This window comes from Aotus nancymaae, unplaced genomic scaffold, assembly GCF_030222135.1.
Source record: "Aotus nancymaae isolate 86718 unplaced genomic scaffold, 86718_ANA_hifiasm-v0.15.2.pri h1tg000048l, whole genome shotgun sequence".
Lineage (NCBI taxonomy): Eukaryota > Metazoa > Chordata > Mammalia > Primates > Aotidae > Aotus > Aotus nancymaae.
This window is the reverse complement of record NW_026988462.1, coordinates 2,522,713-2,540,373: the sequence shown is the minus strand read 5'-3', so window position 1 is coordinate 2,540,373 and position 17,661 is coordinate 2,522,713. Positions and strand designations below refer to the sequence as shown.

The 17,661-nt window shown below is 53.9% G+C and overlaps 1 protein-coding gene across 4 annotated transcripts in view; it reads left to right on the top strand.

Annotated features, from left to right (window-relative positions):
- The window catches only part of FARP1 (FERM, ARH/RhoGEF and pleckstrin domain protein 1), a 319,687-nt gene that overhangs the window by 293,761 nt on the left and 8,265 nt on the right, over positions 1-17,661 (top strand). For all 4 annotated transcript variants that reach the window (XM_064362215.1, XM_021667903.2, XM_021667905.2 and 1 more), the window contains exons 18-24: positions 3,110-3,347; positions 7,529-7,659; positions 11,642-11,710; positions 11,933-12,022; positions 12,790-12,872; positions 12,952-13,064; positions 13,440-13,606. In XM_064362215.1, coding sequence (XP_064218285.1) covers positions 3,110-3,347; positions 7,529-7,659; positions 11,642-11,710; positions 11,933-12,022; positions 12,790-12,872; positions 12,952-13,064; positions 13,440-13,606 — 891 coding nt within the window. The remainder of the gene's footprint in view (positions 1-3,109; positions 3,348-7,528; positions 7,660-11,641; positions 11,711-11,932; positions 12,023-12,789; positions 12,873-12,951; positions 13,065-13,439; positions 13,607-17,661) is intronic.

Below are 17,661 nucleotides of genomic sequence, written 5' to 3'. Positions count from 1 at the left end.
AGCAAAATAAAAATAGATGGAGAGGCTGTGAGAGCCACTGGCAGCCTTTTTGAGAAGTTAGTTGGGTTTTTTAAATTGCTGTTTTTATTGTTTTAAAGACTATAAAGCATGAAAGGGGCACAGCAGAAGTTTCCAGAAAAGTTAGAAGCCCAGGGCAGCACTATTGTTCGAATGCCTAGAGTGTTCTCCAGCCTGTGGTGTCTTTCCGGCTCCATTCCTGCCCCCGACCTGCACGCTCACCTGCTGTCAATAGTCAGCCTGATGGGCTGTTTCCAGACTCTGCACACAGGAGTGAGGTCACACAACCAAGGGAGTGTAGTGCAGGGTCTTCAACCACCTCCCGAGAGTCAGAGACACCCAAATCAGGATCCCCAGCCCACGCTGTGAACGCCCACCTGCACACATCCATCCAGACACAGGAAAGCACTTGGAAATCAATGCAAAGAAAGGGCCTTCATCCTGCCCTATCACCTGCTTTGCAAGTGGGGACCTTCATTCCTTCCTGTATCACGCGTCTCTCCAAGCATCTGCACCTGTACCTCCTTCTGACACTTCCACCACTGTGCTCCTCCTGGCTCTGTTTCCTTCCTGCTAGACGACTGGGCCAGCTTCCCAGTGAGTCACCTCCCACCAACCCAGCCTCCCAACCACTACTTACATGATGCCTGGAGTCACCGTTGACACAACACAAAACTGACTCTGGCAGAGCCCCCCTGGCTTCTCTGTGGTTTATAGAGAATGCAGTCCCAACTCTAAAGCTAATGAAGAAAGCCTTCCACTCTAGCCCTAGGCCATCTTTCCCAACCCCGCTTCCAACCCTTCATCTTCTCCGCTTTCCGGCCACCGTGAACTCGTGTGTCCTCCCAAGACCCCTGCCGTGACCTCATTCGCTCATTAGTGTGTGCAGGGAAGACCTCTGGACACCCACTACATATGCCTGGCCCCAAGGATGTAACAACATGATGATGCCCTCTCTCAAAATCAAACGGGACCACATGTGATAGCATTGCACAGAGCTGCACACACACGCGAGAGCGTGTATAACTGGTGCAGTCTGAATAAGCTCTGTGGGCTGTACCCATGTCGATTTCCTGGTGTTGATATTGTACTCTAGTTTTGCAGGATGCCACCATTGAGGGTGGCTGGGTCAGGGGTGCACAGCCCCTCCCTGTATGTTTCTTTGCAGCTTCCTACAGATGTCTATTTCAAAATAGAAAGTCATGAAATCAGCCTAGCAGGGAGGTGTGTGATAAGGGCTGACGTGGACAGACACAGCAGTGAGTGCGTGAGGATGCAGGAGTGCGGAGCAGGGCAGGCCCCGGAATGACCCCGAGGGATGGGGAGTCCTCAGCAGGGGACACAGTATGCAGAGCCCTGGGTGCGAGAGCATGGCACATTCGGGTGCAAGGTGGTCAGTGGGTGGCCTGGGGTGAGTAGTAAGCGTCAGTGCCACAGAGGTCAAAGCGATCCCGTCCTAAGGGCTGTATGTTCAGTGGCATTGCGGAAAGTTCTTTCAGGGGGTTCAACTACAGTGAAGTGGAGGGGGCTGGAGACCACGCAGCAGTGGACGATGCCAGGCCGGGATGAGAACAGTGCCTGTGGGGAAGAAGGCAGAGAATGGCCCACATTTTCTGGAGGGCAGATTGATCGGACTTGGGGATGGGTTCAGAGAAGGAAAGAATGTGGCGTGTACCCCAAGTTTTAATGTCCTGAGTACCTGGCTGGCGGTGGTACTGGTCCTGAGGTTAGAGAATAAGCTCGGGGGCCCCAGGTGAGGCAGGAGGTAGTGGGCACGTGTCTGGACAGCCTGCATGTCCAGCTCTTTACGGGCCGAGGGGTGGGGATGCCACTGAGATTGGGCCACAGTCTGGATGAGAAATCTGGATTTGGGCAGTGTTTTTCCATTGGGCTACTCACCTGTGCCAGATACTACCATGGGCTTTTATATAGAAACAAGTTAATTATAAAATCTTTCATTATTTTTATGCCTTTTATATCTATAGATAGACATACATACAAATATATACCGACATACATAATAGAAAAAAATAATCTAGATTTCGGACCAGGCTTGGTGGCTCATGCCTGTACTCCCAGCACTTTTGGAGGCCAAGATGGGAGGATCACTTGACGCCAGGAGTTAGAGTCCACCAGCCTGGGTAACATAGTAAGACCCGGTCTGTTAAAAAAACCTTTTTTAAATTAGCTGGGCATAGTGGCTCATGCCTGGAGTCCCAGCTGCCCGAGGCTGAGGCAAGAGGATCTCTTGAGGCCAAGAGTTAAGGCTGCAGTGAGCCGAAGTTGTGCCACTGCACTCCAGCCTGGTCAACAGAATGAGATCCCGTCTCAAAAAATACAAATCTAGATTTGGGAGTCACCAGCACACAGAGAGCAAGCCCACTCTGGGAGGTGATTATCAAGTGAGACTTGAAGAAAGCAACCTCTGCTTTTGTGTCCTGGGGTGTCCCCTGTTCCCTGCTCTCCCCCATCTGTCTGGAATTGTCCTTGCCTTGGGATTCCTCCTTTAATGCTCTGTCATCCAAGTGCTTACTCTGTCCCCATCCCCACAGTGACTCCAGGAGAGTTGGGGCGGTGTCTGACGCTCAGCCATCTCCCAGACCCAGCAGAGGAGGGCTCACAGCGCTGCTGAGTTACCATATGAGCAAGTGGGGCCAGGGAGGCAGAACTGCGGTTTTAAAACTATGTATCGCTTATGAAGGGCCTGGTCTGTTTGTTATCTGATGACATTTAGAAGAAAACCACAGCCCCCCCTTAAGGAGCTCCTGTTCATATATTTCTCCCCAGTTTCTCCAGGCTCAATTTTAAAGAAACGTTTATGCCTCTGATATTATACATACAGCTCATATATTTTATGATCCATGTGTATTTTAAACTGCTCAGTACCTTAATGGGCCTTTTTTATTACATCCTGAGAACTTAAGTGAAATAACAGAGTGAACAATGAACACAGTGAAATTTAAGGAAATTAAACAAATCGATGAAATAAAGAGAATGCAGGTGCACTTCATTTCCCCAAGCGAAACTGGGCGGAACGCAGTTGCATTCCACTCAGCTGACCAGACCCTTCCTCCTCTGTCGCCCCCCCAAGCACCTGGCGGCTCACCTGTGGAAGCATGGCGAGGCCTTGGAGGCCCTGGAGAACGGGATCAAGAGCTCCCGGCGGCTGGAGAACTTCTGCAGAGACTTCGAGCTGCAGAAAGTGTGCTACCTACCGCTCAATACCTTCCTCCTGCGGCCGCTGCACCGGCTCATGCACTACAAGCAGGTCCTGGAGAGGCTGTGCAAACACTACCCGCCCAGCCACCACGACTTCAGGGACTGCCGAGGTGAGTGCCTGCAGCCTGCGCCACCTGGTGCCCGCACTACGGTTCAGGCCTGCGCTCCCAGACTGAGCCCGGCCAGGGAGGGGCTCCTGCGGAGAGAGGTCAGCGGATGCCCCGGTCCCGTCCCGGGTTTTCATCAGGGCAGGCACTGGTTTTTATTCGCGATCTGGTGTTTGGTTACAACTTGATTGTTTCGTAAAGAAGGTGCTAATGATCGTTGCAACTCCCTTCTTCATTTCCCGCTTCATGCGTTTTCCCCTTTGGTCCCCGGTGGTTTTGTGCAAAGATCCCTAAAGAAGCTTCACCTACAGTTAGCCCCCACCCAGGAAGCTTGCTTCTACCCACGTGGTTGAAACCCATCACTCTACCTTGGCCACAGAACATAGCTTGTAACAAATCCTGGCGCTCAGTGCTGCTGGCGTTTGTAATGTGCCTGCCACCATAATAAGCACCTCTCCTTTATTAACTCTTCACAAACCTCAGGCATGGCTGAGCTCGTCTTATATATGGGGACTACTGAGACCAGAGAGGTTAAGGAACCTGCCCAGCGTCACACAGCTGGGAGAGAAGTGATTTGGAACCTAAACCTAGAACTCATGGTCACGACCGTCCTGCCCTCCTATCTCATGGACGGTCCTACTCGCTTACACTTGCTCACCCCAGGTTGGGTACTGTGTACCTGATACTGTATCAACATTCACACTGTTACTCCTTTTTTTTTTTTTTTTTTTTTTTTTTTTTTGGAGACAGTCTCACTCTGTCACCAGGCTGCAGTGCAGTGGCGCAATCTTGGCTCATTGCAACCTCCGCCTCCTGGGTTCAAGGGATTCTCCTGCCTCAGCCTCCCAAGTAGCTGGGACTACCAGCTCCCGCCACCACACCCGGCTAATTTTTGTATTTTTAGTAGAGACGGGGTTTCACCATGTTGGCCAGGATGGTCTCAATCTCTTGACCTCGTGATCCACCCGCCTCGGCCTCCCACAGTGCTGGGATTACAGGCGTGAGCCACCGCGCCCGGCCCACTCTGTTACTCCTTTAACAGCCCCTGTAGATCACTGGCATTATCCCATTTTACAGATAGGGAAACTGAGGCTCAGAGAGGCTCAGCAGGGTCGCTGAGTCAGAGGTCAGAGCCACATTCCCCCGGCCACACGCTTTTCCTCTGGGACCATGCGTGCTCTTCTGAAGGAGGTCATATCTCGTATCATTTGTGGTCTGTGGGTGTCTGCACTCCCTGGCCTTGCCTGTAAGCACGCGGAGTGGGCCTTGCGTAGGTGGCTGTCACACAGGTGACCCGGATCTGCCCACCCAGGAGGGCAAGACCCTCATCTCTTGCCTGAAATGTCAGAAACACCTCCCAACTCTTTGGCCAAATGCATCATCATTTTAAAAATCCATCTCCTTCTTTGACCTTTGCTTAAACCCTGGGTGACAGCTGACTGCCTCAGGCTAAGATCGAAAGTCTTTGTGACCTGGCCTGGCCAGCTCACACCCCAGCTGCGCGGCGAGCACCTGTGCTGGGCACGTGAGGGAGGAGCAGCGCGGCCCCTGACCTCACAGGACCTGCTGGAGGGCCCGCAGGGGGCTGTCTGGGCAGTGGCAACCCCGCACTGGGGCCCTGAGAGAGACGCAGACAGTGCAGTTGGAGCTGGGGCGTCGGACTCAGCCCTGGGGCGTTGGGGGATCTTGAAGGGAAATGGCACCTGAGTTCAGAGCTAAAGTGTAATAGGAGTTGTCCTGAGTGAAGGGAGGGTATGGGAATAGAGTTAGAGCGCACGCACAGGGGACAGAGACTGGAACATTTCCAAAGGCGTGCAGGGCACAGGGAGAGCCACAAAGGGAGGCTGCGACAGAAAGCAGAGGCCATGTGCCACCGTGCCCCACGGACCCTGCAAGGCCGTAAGCTGACAGCAGAGGCTGAATGGGAAGCATGTGAAGGAGGGAAGCAGTGACACCAGGCTTGTTCTAGAAAAATTGTTGTTAATATCTAGAATATATGGAGGACTCCTACAAATTAGTTGTTTAAAAAGGCAACCCAATATGTGAAAGACTTAACAAAGTAATTAAGGAACACAAATGCCTCGTTGACATGGTTTGCCGTCGACCATCTGTCTTTAAAACAAACCATGCTGGCCAGGGGCAGTGGCTCACACCTGTAATCCCAGCACTTTGGGAGGCTGGGAGTTCAAGAGCAGCCTGGGCAACAGAGTGAGACCCTGTCTCTACCAAAAAATTTAAAAATTACGAGCATGCACCTATAGTGCCAGCTACTCGGGAGGCTGAGGTGGATCGCTTGAGCCCAGGAGTTGGAGGCTGCAGTGAGCTATGCTTGCACCACTGCACTCCAGCCCAGACGACAGAGCTAGACGCAGTCTCTGAAAAACAAAACAAAAACCACGCTGCCTCTTGCTGCCACATGTTGGTGCGTTCTGTTCCTTCTGCCTGGAGTCCCGGCCACCACCTCCTTGGTCTCTCCTGGCCAGCTCTCGCTCGTCCTTCAAGCCTCAGCTGATGTTGACTTGACCTGTCCGCCTTGCCCTGTCACACTGGCATTGCCTGTGTATTGGCCAAGCCTGCAGGGAAGGACCCAGGGCCCCTGCTGGCTCTGAGGACTCCTCAGATACACCACCCGTGGAGGGGAGAGCAGTGTGTGGGTTTGCAGGCGCTGTCCTTGGCACACTTAGCCAGTTCCATTCTGTTTTTCTAAACAGTACCCAGTGGAGATAGGCTATCCTTGACTTTGATTAAGGAAAAAAGTGCTAGCTAGCTTAAAGCGTGGGGTGGCAGCACTGTGGGAGCCTAGATTTCTGGAGCTGGAGAGATGCTGAGTACCGCGGGCTGCTGCCAGCATGCCCCTGCCCATGAACACCCGGGGCGAGGGTGCCATCATTCATCACTTTCTTCTCGGAGCCCTCACTCCCCCCACTCCTGCCACCAGCACTGGGTGCCAAGTAAATGTTTATTGGACCAAACTGGATGGTCATGTCTGAAGATTGAGCAAGCCCTGGGATTTGTCACTAGGACTGAGACCGCATTCTCTGATAAGCCTGGGAGAATTTAACTCACATCCTCAGGGGGAAAAACAAGAAAACTAAATGCTTCCTTTCCACCACCGGAATGCTGGGGTAGGAGGTATTTGGTGTTCTGAAGACTGAAGTTCACTCAAAAGTATTTCTTGCTTTTCTTGACGAAACTACCCAAGTGCCCAGCTGCTGGAGACTTGCGTGCCACCCAAGCTTACATTAATCGGGCACTGGTTCCTTTTAAATATTGGATGCCCACCAGTAGAGGGGAGATGTGCCTCTGTTGAAAAATAAAGGCCAGGTATGGTGGCTCACGCCTGTAATCCCAGCATTTTGGGCGGCCAAGGCGGTTGAATCGCCTGAGGTCGGGAGTTCAAGACCAGCCTGACTAACATGGTGAAACCCATCTCTACTAAAAATGCAAAATTAGCCAGGCATGGTGGCATATGCCTATATTCCCAAATACTTGAGAGGCTGAGGCAGGAGACTCGCTTAAACCTAGGAGGCAGAGGTTGCAGTGAGCTGAGATTACACCACTGCACTCCAGCCTGGGCAACAAGAGCAAAAAACTGCCTCAAAAAAAATTAAAAAAAAAAAAAAAAGTTAAATTCTACAGCAATTCTTCACAACCATCTTGGCAAACAGTATAATTTCCACACAAGGCAGAACTAGGGTGTGGTGGAATGTGAGTTACCCGGAGTGATACTGACACTTCACAGTATCAATCAGACCTGCTCCCAAACAGATGCTGATTTTGCTCCAGATTCTTCTATGGCCTCATTGTGCTCACTGTGCCTTGTTCTCTCCAAGTAACAGGAGGGAAAAGAAATGTCTCTACTTTGGGATGAAATTCAAGGCAATCTTCTTCCCCCATGTCTGTCCCCTCTTAGCCAACAAATCCATCCAATCGAAGGACAGCTGTATGCCACGTAGCCGTGCAGGGGCCACGTACGTTTGCAAGATGCTAAAGCGAAGCAAGTAAATACAGAAAGTAAACTATCCATTCTTATTATAGAGAAATAGCACTGTTTGCGCTCAACAGACAGCTTTGAATACTCTGCAGGGACTGGGGTGATTTCTCTGCAGCGTGGAGCTGACAGCTGCTGGGGGAGGACCCCTGCCTGCCTTTCCCACCGCAGATTGTATGTCTTTCCTTCACAGCCGCTTTGGCAGAGATCACAGAGATGGTGGCACAGCTCCACGGTACGATGATCAAGATGGAGAATTTCCAGAAGCTGCACGAACTCAAGAAAGATTTGATTGGCATTGACAATCTCGTGGTTCCAGGCAGGGTAAATAAGCAGTGGTGGCCTCTGTATGCACTGGGGAGGAGGCATTGGAGGGACTGACATTTAAACCTTTTGAATACAGACACTTGCAAGGCAAAATGTGCCCCCACTCCATCCACCTGGGAGACACGGGAAAAACAGGACAGTGTCGTTAGTTCAGAATCCCCGTGCTCAGAGGAGATAAAGCAGTCCTCTGACCTCATATTCTGCTTTTTCTCCTTATGGGCCGATTTGCCTCTTTACCTTTTCCCCTACCATATCCCAGAGAAGATTTGAGATCACTTATTTTAGTTTTTTAAAAATGTGGCCAGGCACAGTGGCTCACCCCTGTAATCCCAGCACTTTGGGAAGCTGAGGCGGGCGGATTGCGAGGTCGAGAGATCAAGACCATTCTGGCCAACATGGTGAAACCCCGTCTCTACAAAGAATACAAAAATTAGCTGAGTGTGGTAGTGCACACCTGTAGTCCCAGCTACTCAGGTGGCTGAGGCAGGAGAATCACTTGAACCCGGGAGGCAGAGGTTGCAGTGCGCCAAGATCGAGCCACTGCACCGCAGCCTGGCGACAGAGCAAGACACTGTCTCAAAAAAAAAAGTACATAAATGAAAATGGAAAATTTTTATAAAAAATGAATTGGGTAAATATTAATATAAAGCCAGAAAGTGAGTGCATGAAATTATGCTAGAAATTCCCATGCAAGTATGAAGCGTTTTTCAAAAATGTAATCTTCTATCCAAAATTTAATTTCAGTTCAAAATTCAAATGACTTTTTAGCTGGAAAGCAATTCCAGGAGAGATGCAGGCTCACTGACAGCGTCACCTGCCCACCCCTGCCTGAGACGCGCCTCCCTCCCACTGAGCAGGGTTCCTGCACACGCTCCTTCCCGGCCGGCCACAGTGTGGACGACAGGAACACAGCCTGCCTTCTCCACCTCCCTTCCTAGGAAGCAGTCATCGCCCAGGAATCAAAAATAAGATTCAGTGGCTGCATCTCATCACATCTCTCTGGGATCTTACCCCTGCCCCCATTTCAAACCCTGCGTCGCCCCGGTGGAGAGACAACTCACTGTAGCTGCTTTGATCTGGTGTGGGCCTGCCTGACCCTGCTGCAGACCAGGATCAAGTATCTCAGTGGTTTTAGTCTTTTCTGATGGGTAGCTGCCCTGGAGACTTTGAATCTATAGCTCAGGACCGGGAAGGAAAGCTCTCTGCGTATCTGGGCATTTCTGTCAGTAAACCTAATTACAAAACTGTTGAGAAGCCACGTGGTGAGAGATGGTCAGAAGAGCTAAGCGCTGGCAGAAATTAGAGGTGGGATTGCTTCCCCTCTGCTGGTGAGAAGATCCTACCGGGCCTCGGCTCTTAATGACCTTACTTACCTATCCACACAGAACCCGCAGAAAAGCCCGATGGCATCAATGTAATTTTCTCTTAGCTTTGGAGGTTATAAAATATTTAGCATATCATGCTACATGGTGAACAGACCATTGATGAAGAATTCCGGCCAAGTGCGGTGGCTTATGCCTGTAATACCAGCACTTTGGGAGGCCAAGGCGGGCGGATCACGAGGTCAGGAGATCAAGACCAGCCTGGCTAACATGGTGAAACCCTGTCTCTACTAAAAATACAAAAAATTAGCCTGGCGTGGTGGTGAGCGCCTGTATTCCCAGATACTCAGGAGGCTGAGGCAGGAGAATCACTTGAACCTGGGAGGTGGAGGTTGTAGTGAGCTGAGATCATGCCACTGCACTCCAACCTGGCGACAGAGTGAGACTCCCTCGAATGAATGAATGAATGAATTCCTTATTTTGAGGAAATGTTTTCCACTGCAATGGAAAAAGCCTTGGATTGGAGGAGGTGGCCCTGGGTTCAAAGTCTCACTCTACTAGAGCTGGGGGTGAGGTGGGGTCTCACCTCCCAGAACTTCCCTTCTGTAACATGGAGACTGTAGCCTCTCCCTCAAAGATCATTAAGATCAAATGAGATTAACTATGTGAAAATGACATAATACATATTATCTTCCTTTTCCCCCACCTACATTTAATTGAGATGAAACGTGCGCTTAGTCTAGTGGCATTAGTTACATGGCACAGCACTTTGCCCCGTCATACACTGGCTGGCCGGGTGATCTTGGGCTACTTTCTTAATCATTTGCTCCTCAGTCTCCTTATCTGGAAAATGGGAAGAATTATATTCAACACACAGGCTCACGTCTGCAGCTCATGTACTCACTCACTCAGGGTCGCAGGTGATCAGTGACTGTCTGGGCTGGTACAGGGGGTGGTAAGAATTATTTACCAAGACAGTTATGGATAAAGAAACGCAGCCTTATTAGAGACATAGGAAAATACACTTCCAGAAAGCAACAGCAAAAGAGGAGCTGGCTGCAAAGACACAAAAGCTTGCCGGGGACTTCATAGGGTGGTGTCTGTGCTGGGTGCTGACGCGGGCTTCGTGCAGTGCCGACAACGCCACGGTTGCAGTGAGCTCGCTTGCATTTTCTGTCTGCCGAAGGTCTGGTGGTAGCTGGGCGCAGGAAGACTGTGAGTTATCTGTGCCGCAGGGCTGTGTCCTGGACCATGAGGATGGGCAGACTTGTGGAGCTTCTCAGCTTTTTCTTTCTGCTTTCCCTTGGTCCCACCAGCCCGGCTCCTTTTCCCTTACTAGGACTCCACACTCAGGACACGCCAGACACATACCATGTGCTCCATGAGAGGAGGCCACTGTTACTTGGTATTTTTGTTGTTGTTTTGAGATGGAGTCTTGCTCTGTCGCCCAGGCTGGAGTGCAGTGGTGTGATCTCTGCTCACTGCAGCCTCCTCCACCTTCCGGGTTCAAGCAATTCTCCTGCCTCAGCCTCCCGAGTAACTGGGATTATAGGCACGTGCCACCACGCCTGGCTAGTTTTTTGTATTATTAGTAGAGATGAGGTTTCACCATGTTGGCCAGGATGGTCTTGATCTCCTGACCTTGTCATCCACCCACCTCGGCCTCCCAAAGTGCACAGGCTTGAGCCACCATGCCCAGCCTAAAGGCCATTGTCACTTGTAAAGGTGAAGATGGAATTGGGGTATGCTTTCCTAAGCTCAGATGATCCCCTAATTCTTTTTACTCATCAGGCCACCTCACATCCACTTAGTGTTTCAATCAACCCTGAACAGACTGGGAAGGTGGGATCGGAGCCCCCCGAGGGAGCACGATCTGGAAGTAGCTGGTGGCAATGGCAGAGCTACCTTGTGAATGCATGACGGCCACACACGGTCCATGTTTCATGTATTCTACCACCATTTAAAAATGGTCTTTTTTTCCTAGCTGCTCTTGGTTGTAAAAAGAAAAACAAAGAAAGAAAAAAATGGTCATTTTTTTGTTTTTCAAGTGCTTGTGCCCCTACAATCCATGCCTTCCAGAGCGTGCAGCCCCGGGGAGGATGTCACTCGGGATGCAGACGCGCCTTGGACACATCTGCCTCTAACTCCTTTATCAGTGCAGTTATACTCATTGAGAAGCCCGATTTTAAATCCTAGAGAAGCTTCCTCCAGCCACAGTGCTCCCAGTGGCTTCTCCATCTTCAGGGGTCCCTTGCTGCCCCTTTTTGTAGCCTCTTTCTTCTTTGAGAACTGCTTGGAGTCCCTGTGATCTCCCTCGCCGTGGGGAGCCCTGGGGATCCTGGGGTCACTCGTATGGTCCTCAGAGAGGCCCGAGTGCTCTCGAACCTGTCACTACCCTCTGCTGGGGGAGCTGCCGGCGGTGCCCGCCCTGTACACTGCTGGGGAGGAGACAGGTGATGCCTAGAGATGGTTTAGCATAGCACTGGGCCTAGCAAGCGTGCACTGAATCGCAGCTGAGAGCTACAACTTCCACCAAGCAGGGGACCCAGGTGGGAGGAAGCCAGCAGGTCCGCACGCTCGTAGTCAGCCCTCAGGGCTACAGTCAGCCCTCGGGGCCTGCATGCTGCCATCAGCCCTCCCGTCTGTCTTCCCTGCAGGAGTTCATCCGCCTGGGCAGCCTCAGCAAGCTCTCCGGGAAGGGGCTCCAGCAGCGCATGTTCTTCCTGGTGAGTGGAGAGAGTGGCTCGCCCTCACAAGGATCCTGTCACCCGGGCAAGCAAGGCTCCCCGAGGCCGGACCTCGGCCACCCGAGGAGGGGTCCTGGGGTGGAGGAGGAGCAGCCAAGGTGCCCAGACCCGGGTGGCTGAGGACAGTGAATGGTGGCGGAGGCTAGAGGGAGGCCTGCTGTCCGCACGTGGTCTCACCTCCACACGCTTCTGTTCCTCCAGTTCAATGACGTCCTGCTGTACACGAGCCGGGGGCTGACGGCCTCCAATCAGTTTAAAGTCCATGGGCAGCTCCCGCTCTACGGCATGACGGTGAGTACGGCACAGGCCCGAGGTCAGGGCCTGTCCTCTGGGGTGGCAGGTGCAGGCTGGACTGCAGGGTGCATGAGCCACTGACCCGGAAGTGAAAAGGGAAAGGGAGAGACTGGATAGGAAGGGAGAGGGAGGGCAGTGTCAACTCGGTCATGAGACCTGAGCTCAAAGACCATCAAAGACCCCACAACCCTTTCACCTAAAAGATCGAGCCTTCTAGGGCTTCTCTAGTGGGGATCTGGGGACATGGCTCCTTCTCCTGCACATGGGCTGTGCGGGTCCGTTCCTTCTACAGTCAGGTGAAAGGGCAAGCTGAGAAGGCCAGTGCCATGAACTCGCCTCCCACTGCCTGCGCCTGGCCCCAGGGGCCCGACAGTCCTCGACACATACACGAATGACAGCACCCACTCCCTGGAGCTGGGCTGGCTGCCTCATCCTCCCGAGTTGGGTCGGGCTGCCTCCTGTCCCCTTTGCTGGGCAGGTGTAGAGGGCGCTTGGGCCAGGGCTGGGGCCCACGCTGTCCTCCGGGGTTGGAGAGAGGGAAGTTTGTGGGCTCTGCCACCAACATTCAGGGTGCTGCGATCTTCCTGTCGCCTTTCCAATTTGGGTTTTTCCAACTCAGAGTGCCTTCTCCCTCTGTGGGGACTCTGGTCTCCTGAGCCCTGCTCAGTGGCACCCCTCCTTTTCTGAGTCACCTGCTGCCAGCTCAGGGATATTTGAAAGTGCATCACGTGCCCCACAGTGACACGATCTTCTCTCGCCCACAGATCGAGGAGAGCGAAGATGAGTGGGGGGTGCCCCACTGCCTGACCCTCCGAGGCCAGCGGCAGTCCATCATCGTGGCCGCCAGGTAACTCGGGAGCCCGCCCCTTGCCCGTTTCCCCTTTGGCGTGCTGTGACCTGAACCCCTGACTCATCTGTGTCTCCAGCTCTCGGTCCGAGATGGAGAAGTGGGTTGAGGACATCCAGATGGCCATTGACCTGGCAGAGAAGAGCAGCGGCCCCGCCCCCGAGCTCCTGGCCAGCAGCCCCCCTGACAACAGTGAGTGTGGCCAGAGCAGCTTTCCCAGGCGGGGGTCTGGTTCATGGAGGGACAGCATTTTTCACCTAAAGCCACCCCATCGGGTTAGCCTCACACCTGTGGTCTACATTTGTGTTTAAAGCCAAAGATCAAGAAAGTCGGGGTCAGGGGAGAGAACAGCAGGCTCTCCACACCCAGAGTGAGCACTGAAGTCCGTGTACCCAGGAGGGCCAGAGCTCCGTGGCTGGGACAGCAGGGACCATCCCCCTTGAGTGGGTGCCACAGGGTGTGACTGCTGTGAGCCCCCCCGCTTTCCAGCACCTCAGAGGGCCTCAGGTAGGGGTGTTCTTCCTGGGAGGAAAGATCAGAAGCACTGCCTTTTGCCCCATCCTGCAGAGTCCCCTGATGAAGCCACCTCGGCTGACCAGGAGTCGGAGGACGACCTGAGCGCCTCGCGCACGTCGCTGGAGCGCCAGGCCCCGCACCGTGGCAACACGATGGTGCACGTGTGCTGGCACCGCAACACCAGCGTCTCCATGGTGGACTTTAGCATCGCCGTGGAGGTATGTGGGGGCTGGGCAGCTCTCATCCCTAGCTTGTGCTGGCCCAGGTGGAACCCAGGCAGGCTTCTGGGCCAGGGGCTCGAGGGAGGCTGGCACCATGGATGGCCCCACGCACCCGTGGTGGCTGAGCAGGGAAGAATCAAAGCTGGACCCCCTTTGGAACCTGCTGGGCGTGGAAGAGCGGTACCCTTGCAGAGTGGGTACCATCCTCCTACAAATGCAGTCATGTCTCTTCATGCTCATCAGCCCCTGCTGCCATCCGCAAGATCATTTTCTTTCGTTCTTCACCTGTTTCCTTGCCTCTCATGCGGTTAGCCTAGGACACAGGCACCCAGGGCACAGCTGCTGGACAGCTCCATGGCTCTCAAGCCCTGAAATGGCCCCACGGGAGGAGTCTGCACCATGGCAAGCGGGTGCCAGCCAGGCCCAGTGTCCTTGCTCACAGGAGAACCCAGGGAGCAGGGGACGCAGGCTCTGGGAGCCATCCCTGTGGAGGGGTGGAGGTGATTCCGCTCCTCCCTGTCATGAGGGTCATGGCAGACACTCCTGCGACAACAGACAGGCTAACATGGGAAAAGCATGACCAGTTGATTTCATCCTAGTTTTACATGACACTGGAGCCTTCAGAATGAAGACCCCGAGGTCCAGCGAAAACTGGCCATTTTTACGCTTAGGTTCTGTGAAGAACAGGTAGCCATGCAGAACTGACGGCCAGAGGCTGAGAGCTAATGCCAGGAGGGTGAGAGGAAGCCAGCGAGGCACATCCGGGTTCTTCTTGGCTTCTCCGAGCAGTGTTTCTTGGTCCTGGGTATCTGGGGATGGGGCGGGACCCTTTCTGCACTGTGGGTCTTAGAGCCCATTCTCACACAAGGTGGGCTGGGAGTTTCTCTATAGCAGCTTGTACACAGAATGGTGGGGAAAGGTGAGGGTCACCATTTCGGTTTTGTGGCTGGCTTTGGAGGAAGGAGGTGCTGGTTTCAATGTTCTGCCTTAAGGAAGGGGGACTCTAGTTTCTGTGGCCCGCCTAGGGAAGAAAGTGGCGCGAGGCAGGAGTGCAGGAGGTGTCAGCAAGGCGAGGCTTTGGAGCCTTTCACTTTGGGGTATCATTTTCTGAGCTCACCACCTGAAAGATTGCGTCTCTCCCAGGTCTTGCATCCTTCCAGAGCTTTCCAAGCGCCCCTTCCCTAAGCATTCTTCAGTCCAGGTCCAGAGCTGTTTCTCAGAACACTCCAAGCCCATGAAGGTCTGAAAAAGGAACACTTTGTTCACCCCTCACTGGCAGTGGGAGCAGCCCTGGGCTGGCGAGGCCACTTGTCACTGTGATGGTGTTTCGTATGAACACTCGCATTTCACTGCGGAACTTCTGCCCCGTGCCCTCTGTGGGGCCTCTGCAGTAGAGGCAGGACTCACCTTCTAAAACGCAGAAGGTTCTAGTTCCCACACAGGCCTGGCCCAAGCAGTGTCACGTAAGAGACTGTGGCTGGGACGGGAGTTTGTTGGCTCAAATGTGCCAGCAAAATGACCTTCCCCATTGCTCAGACCTGCCATTACTGAGTTTCCTGCTACAAGCTGGCATTCTGAGCCCAGGCCTGCCTCTGCAGATGTCCTCCAGGGGACACGCCTGAGGTGCCGGCCCCAGCTCCCCACAGGCCCAGCCTTTTTTCCCAGCTGGCCCCAAATATGAGGCTCTGTCCCAAGGGGTTCCCGAGTGTGAAGGGGTGAACGTCCCCTCCCTGGGCCTCCCTTCTGCCTCCTGACAGCCCAAGTGTGAAGAATGCTAAATGTTCTTCCTCAGCTTCACAACTCCACCAGGCCTGTGTGCAAAGCTTGTGGGTCTGAGACTTCTCCCAGGGGATGGGGATTATCACAGCAGGAAAGGAGACCCCTGTGCTGGGGAGCAGGGAGGAACCCGTGAGAGTCTCATGGGAAAACAGGCCTCATCAGAGCTCACCTGTGAGTGTGGGTCACCGTCAGGGAGGAAGTGTCTTCGCCTTGCTTTGTTCTGACCTTGGCAATGTGTGAATGGTAACTTTCAAGGTGGGGGTTTGTTGTAGGCCTCAAAGCTCTTTTTAAATACCTGGAGGCACCCAGGCCGTGCACCAAGTGGGGTCCAGGCGGCCCAGAGCCACCTGCAGCCCAGCTCTTTTGGGTAACAAGTCTAGACGGTCGCAGCCTTCCATGTGCGTGAGCTGGGTGGGGCACGCTGGTCCCCAGCCAGACCTAGCCCCCGCCTGGTGGCTTATGAATGAAGAATGGGTTTCACGTTTTTTTAATAGCTACTACATAATTTATTCAGTCTTGCCCCTTGGCCTGCAAAGCCTGAAATCTCTGCTAGCAGTCTACCCTCTGAGGAGAAGCTTGCTGAGCCCAGCAGAGGGCAGGAGAGCGAGCCACAGGCCAGCAGGGTCTGAAGGTGGCAGAGACCACCTAGTACACTCAGGGAACTGGCAGCTCTATCACTTTGCAGATGCCTCTCCTTGCCAGAAAGCCCCCTTCTGAGGCACGTGGTGTCAGTCTGGTGTCTCTGGCAGGCAGCCTCATGTTCCAGGCGCCAAATGCTCACAGACGAGCCCGTCCCCAGGGCCTCCGCCCTGCATGACAGAGGACGGAGCAGCTCCATCTCCTGACTTGGCAGCCTCCTCTCCACGGTCCCATGCCTAGCACCCACCTGACTCGTGCAGGCAGACATGAGGAAGGGGCATGCCAGGGGACCGTGTGGACTCGGCAGCCTCTGCTAAAAGTTGTGGGCAGGCCAGCAGGTCTGGGGGCTGCCCCGCCTGTAGGCACCAGAGCCAGTGAGGGGCTGGAGGCCAAGCAATGTGAGTTGTCTTTTAAGGCTAGAGTGGCAAGATGGGGGACAGCAGAGAGAACACAGACAGGACCAGGAGGAGGGAAGGGACCTTGGGGCTGGGGAGGAAAGTGACAGCGCAGACAGGACCAGGAGGAGCGATGGGACAGTGGGGCCAGGGAGCAGCGGGTGTGGGGATTTTGCCTGTTCCCTGTGGCGTCACAGAGCACCACCCTCAGACTGGGCGAGGCCACAGAAACCTCTCTCAGTTCGGGAAGACTGAAGTCCAAAATCAAGCTGCGGCAGGTGCATTGGGACACACGGCAGCCCAGCCCCTCCGGAGACCTTGAGGGAAAATGTCCCCGCCTCTGACAGCCTCTGGTGGCGCAGCAGTCCTGGGCTACAATCCCTAGCTCCTCGAAGAGCTCAGTCTGCCTCCGTCACCTGCTGTCCTCCCTGCATCTGTGCTTAAATGTCCTCTTCTAAGGACACTGCTCATATTGGGTTCAGGGCTCATCCTAGTGATCTTACCTCTGCAGACTGCTTGTGTCCATGTGAGGACACCATCATAGGCACCCCCGTGTCCATGTGAGCTCACCGTCAGAGGCATGGAGGGTTTAGACTTGGGCTTACCTTGTTGGGGGGTGCAATTCAATCCACAGCAGGGGCCAAGGGGATGGGGATGAGAAGGGAGAGGAGTGGAGGCGCCAATGAACGGCCACAAGGAGACAGGGGGTCTGGCTCTGGACAAGGAGGTTGGTCCTCCTGTGAAGGCAGTGAATGGAGGCAGGTCTGAGAGCCACCGGCATGGCCTCGGCCTCCTGAGCGCAGGGCAGGAAAGTCGTGAGGTGCACAGCCTGTAACACGCTGGAGCCGAATGGATCTGACGCAGGGGAGTGGGAGGCCCGGGCAGTGGGGTGGGTCATGAGGAGGGGCTGCTGGATGTGCCTATTGATGAGGTTTTCAGAGGCTCCTGGAATGGCCAGGCAGAAGCTGGAGCGCTCTAAGGAAGCTCCTTGGGAAACGAATGGGCCCAGCCTGTGATGGGTGACATGCATCATCCCCACTGTGGGCCGGCTTCAGTGTGAAAGTTCACTGCAGATAACAGAAACATGTTTGGACTGTATTTGAAGTTTAAGTGATTGAGTAGAAAAATACCTAGGAAAGGGGAGCGTGCCGCCTTCCTCCCACTGTGGTGCATGACACCAGATGCCACAGGGGCATCAGCCCAGCCCTAGCTGCTGCCAGCACCTTCTGGGAACCTGGA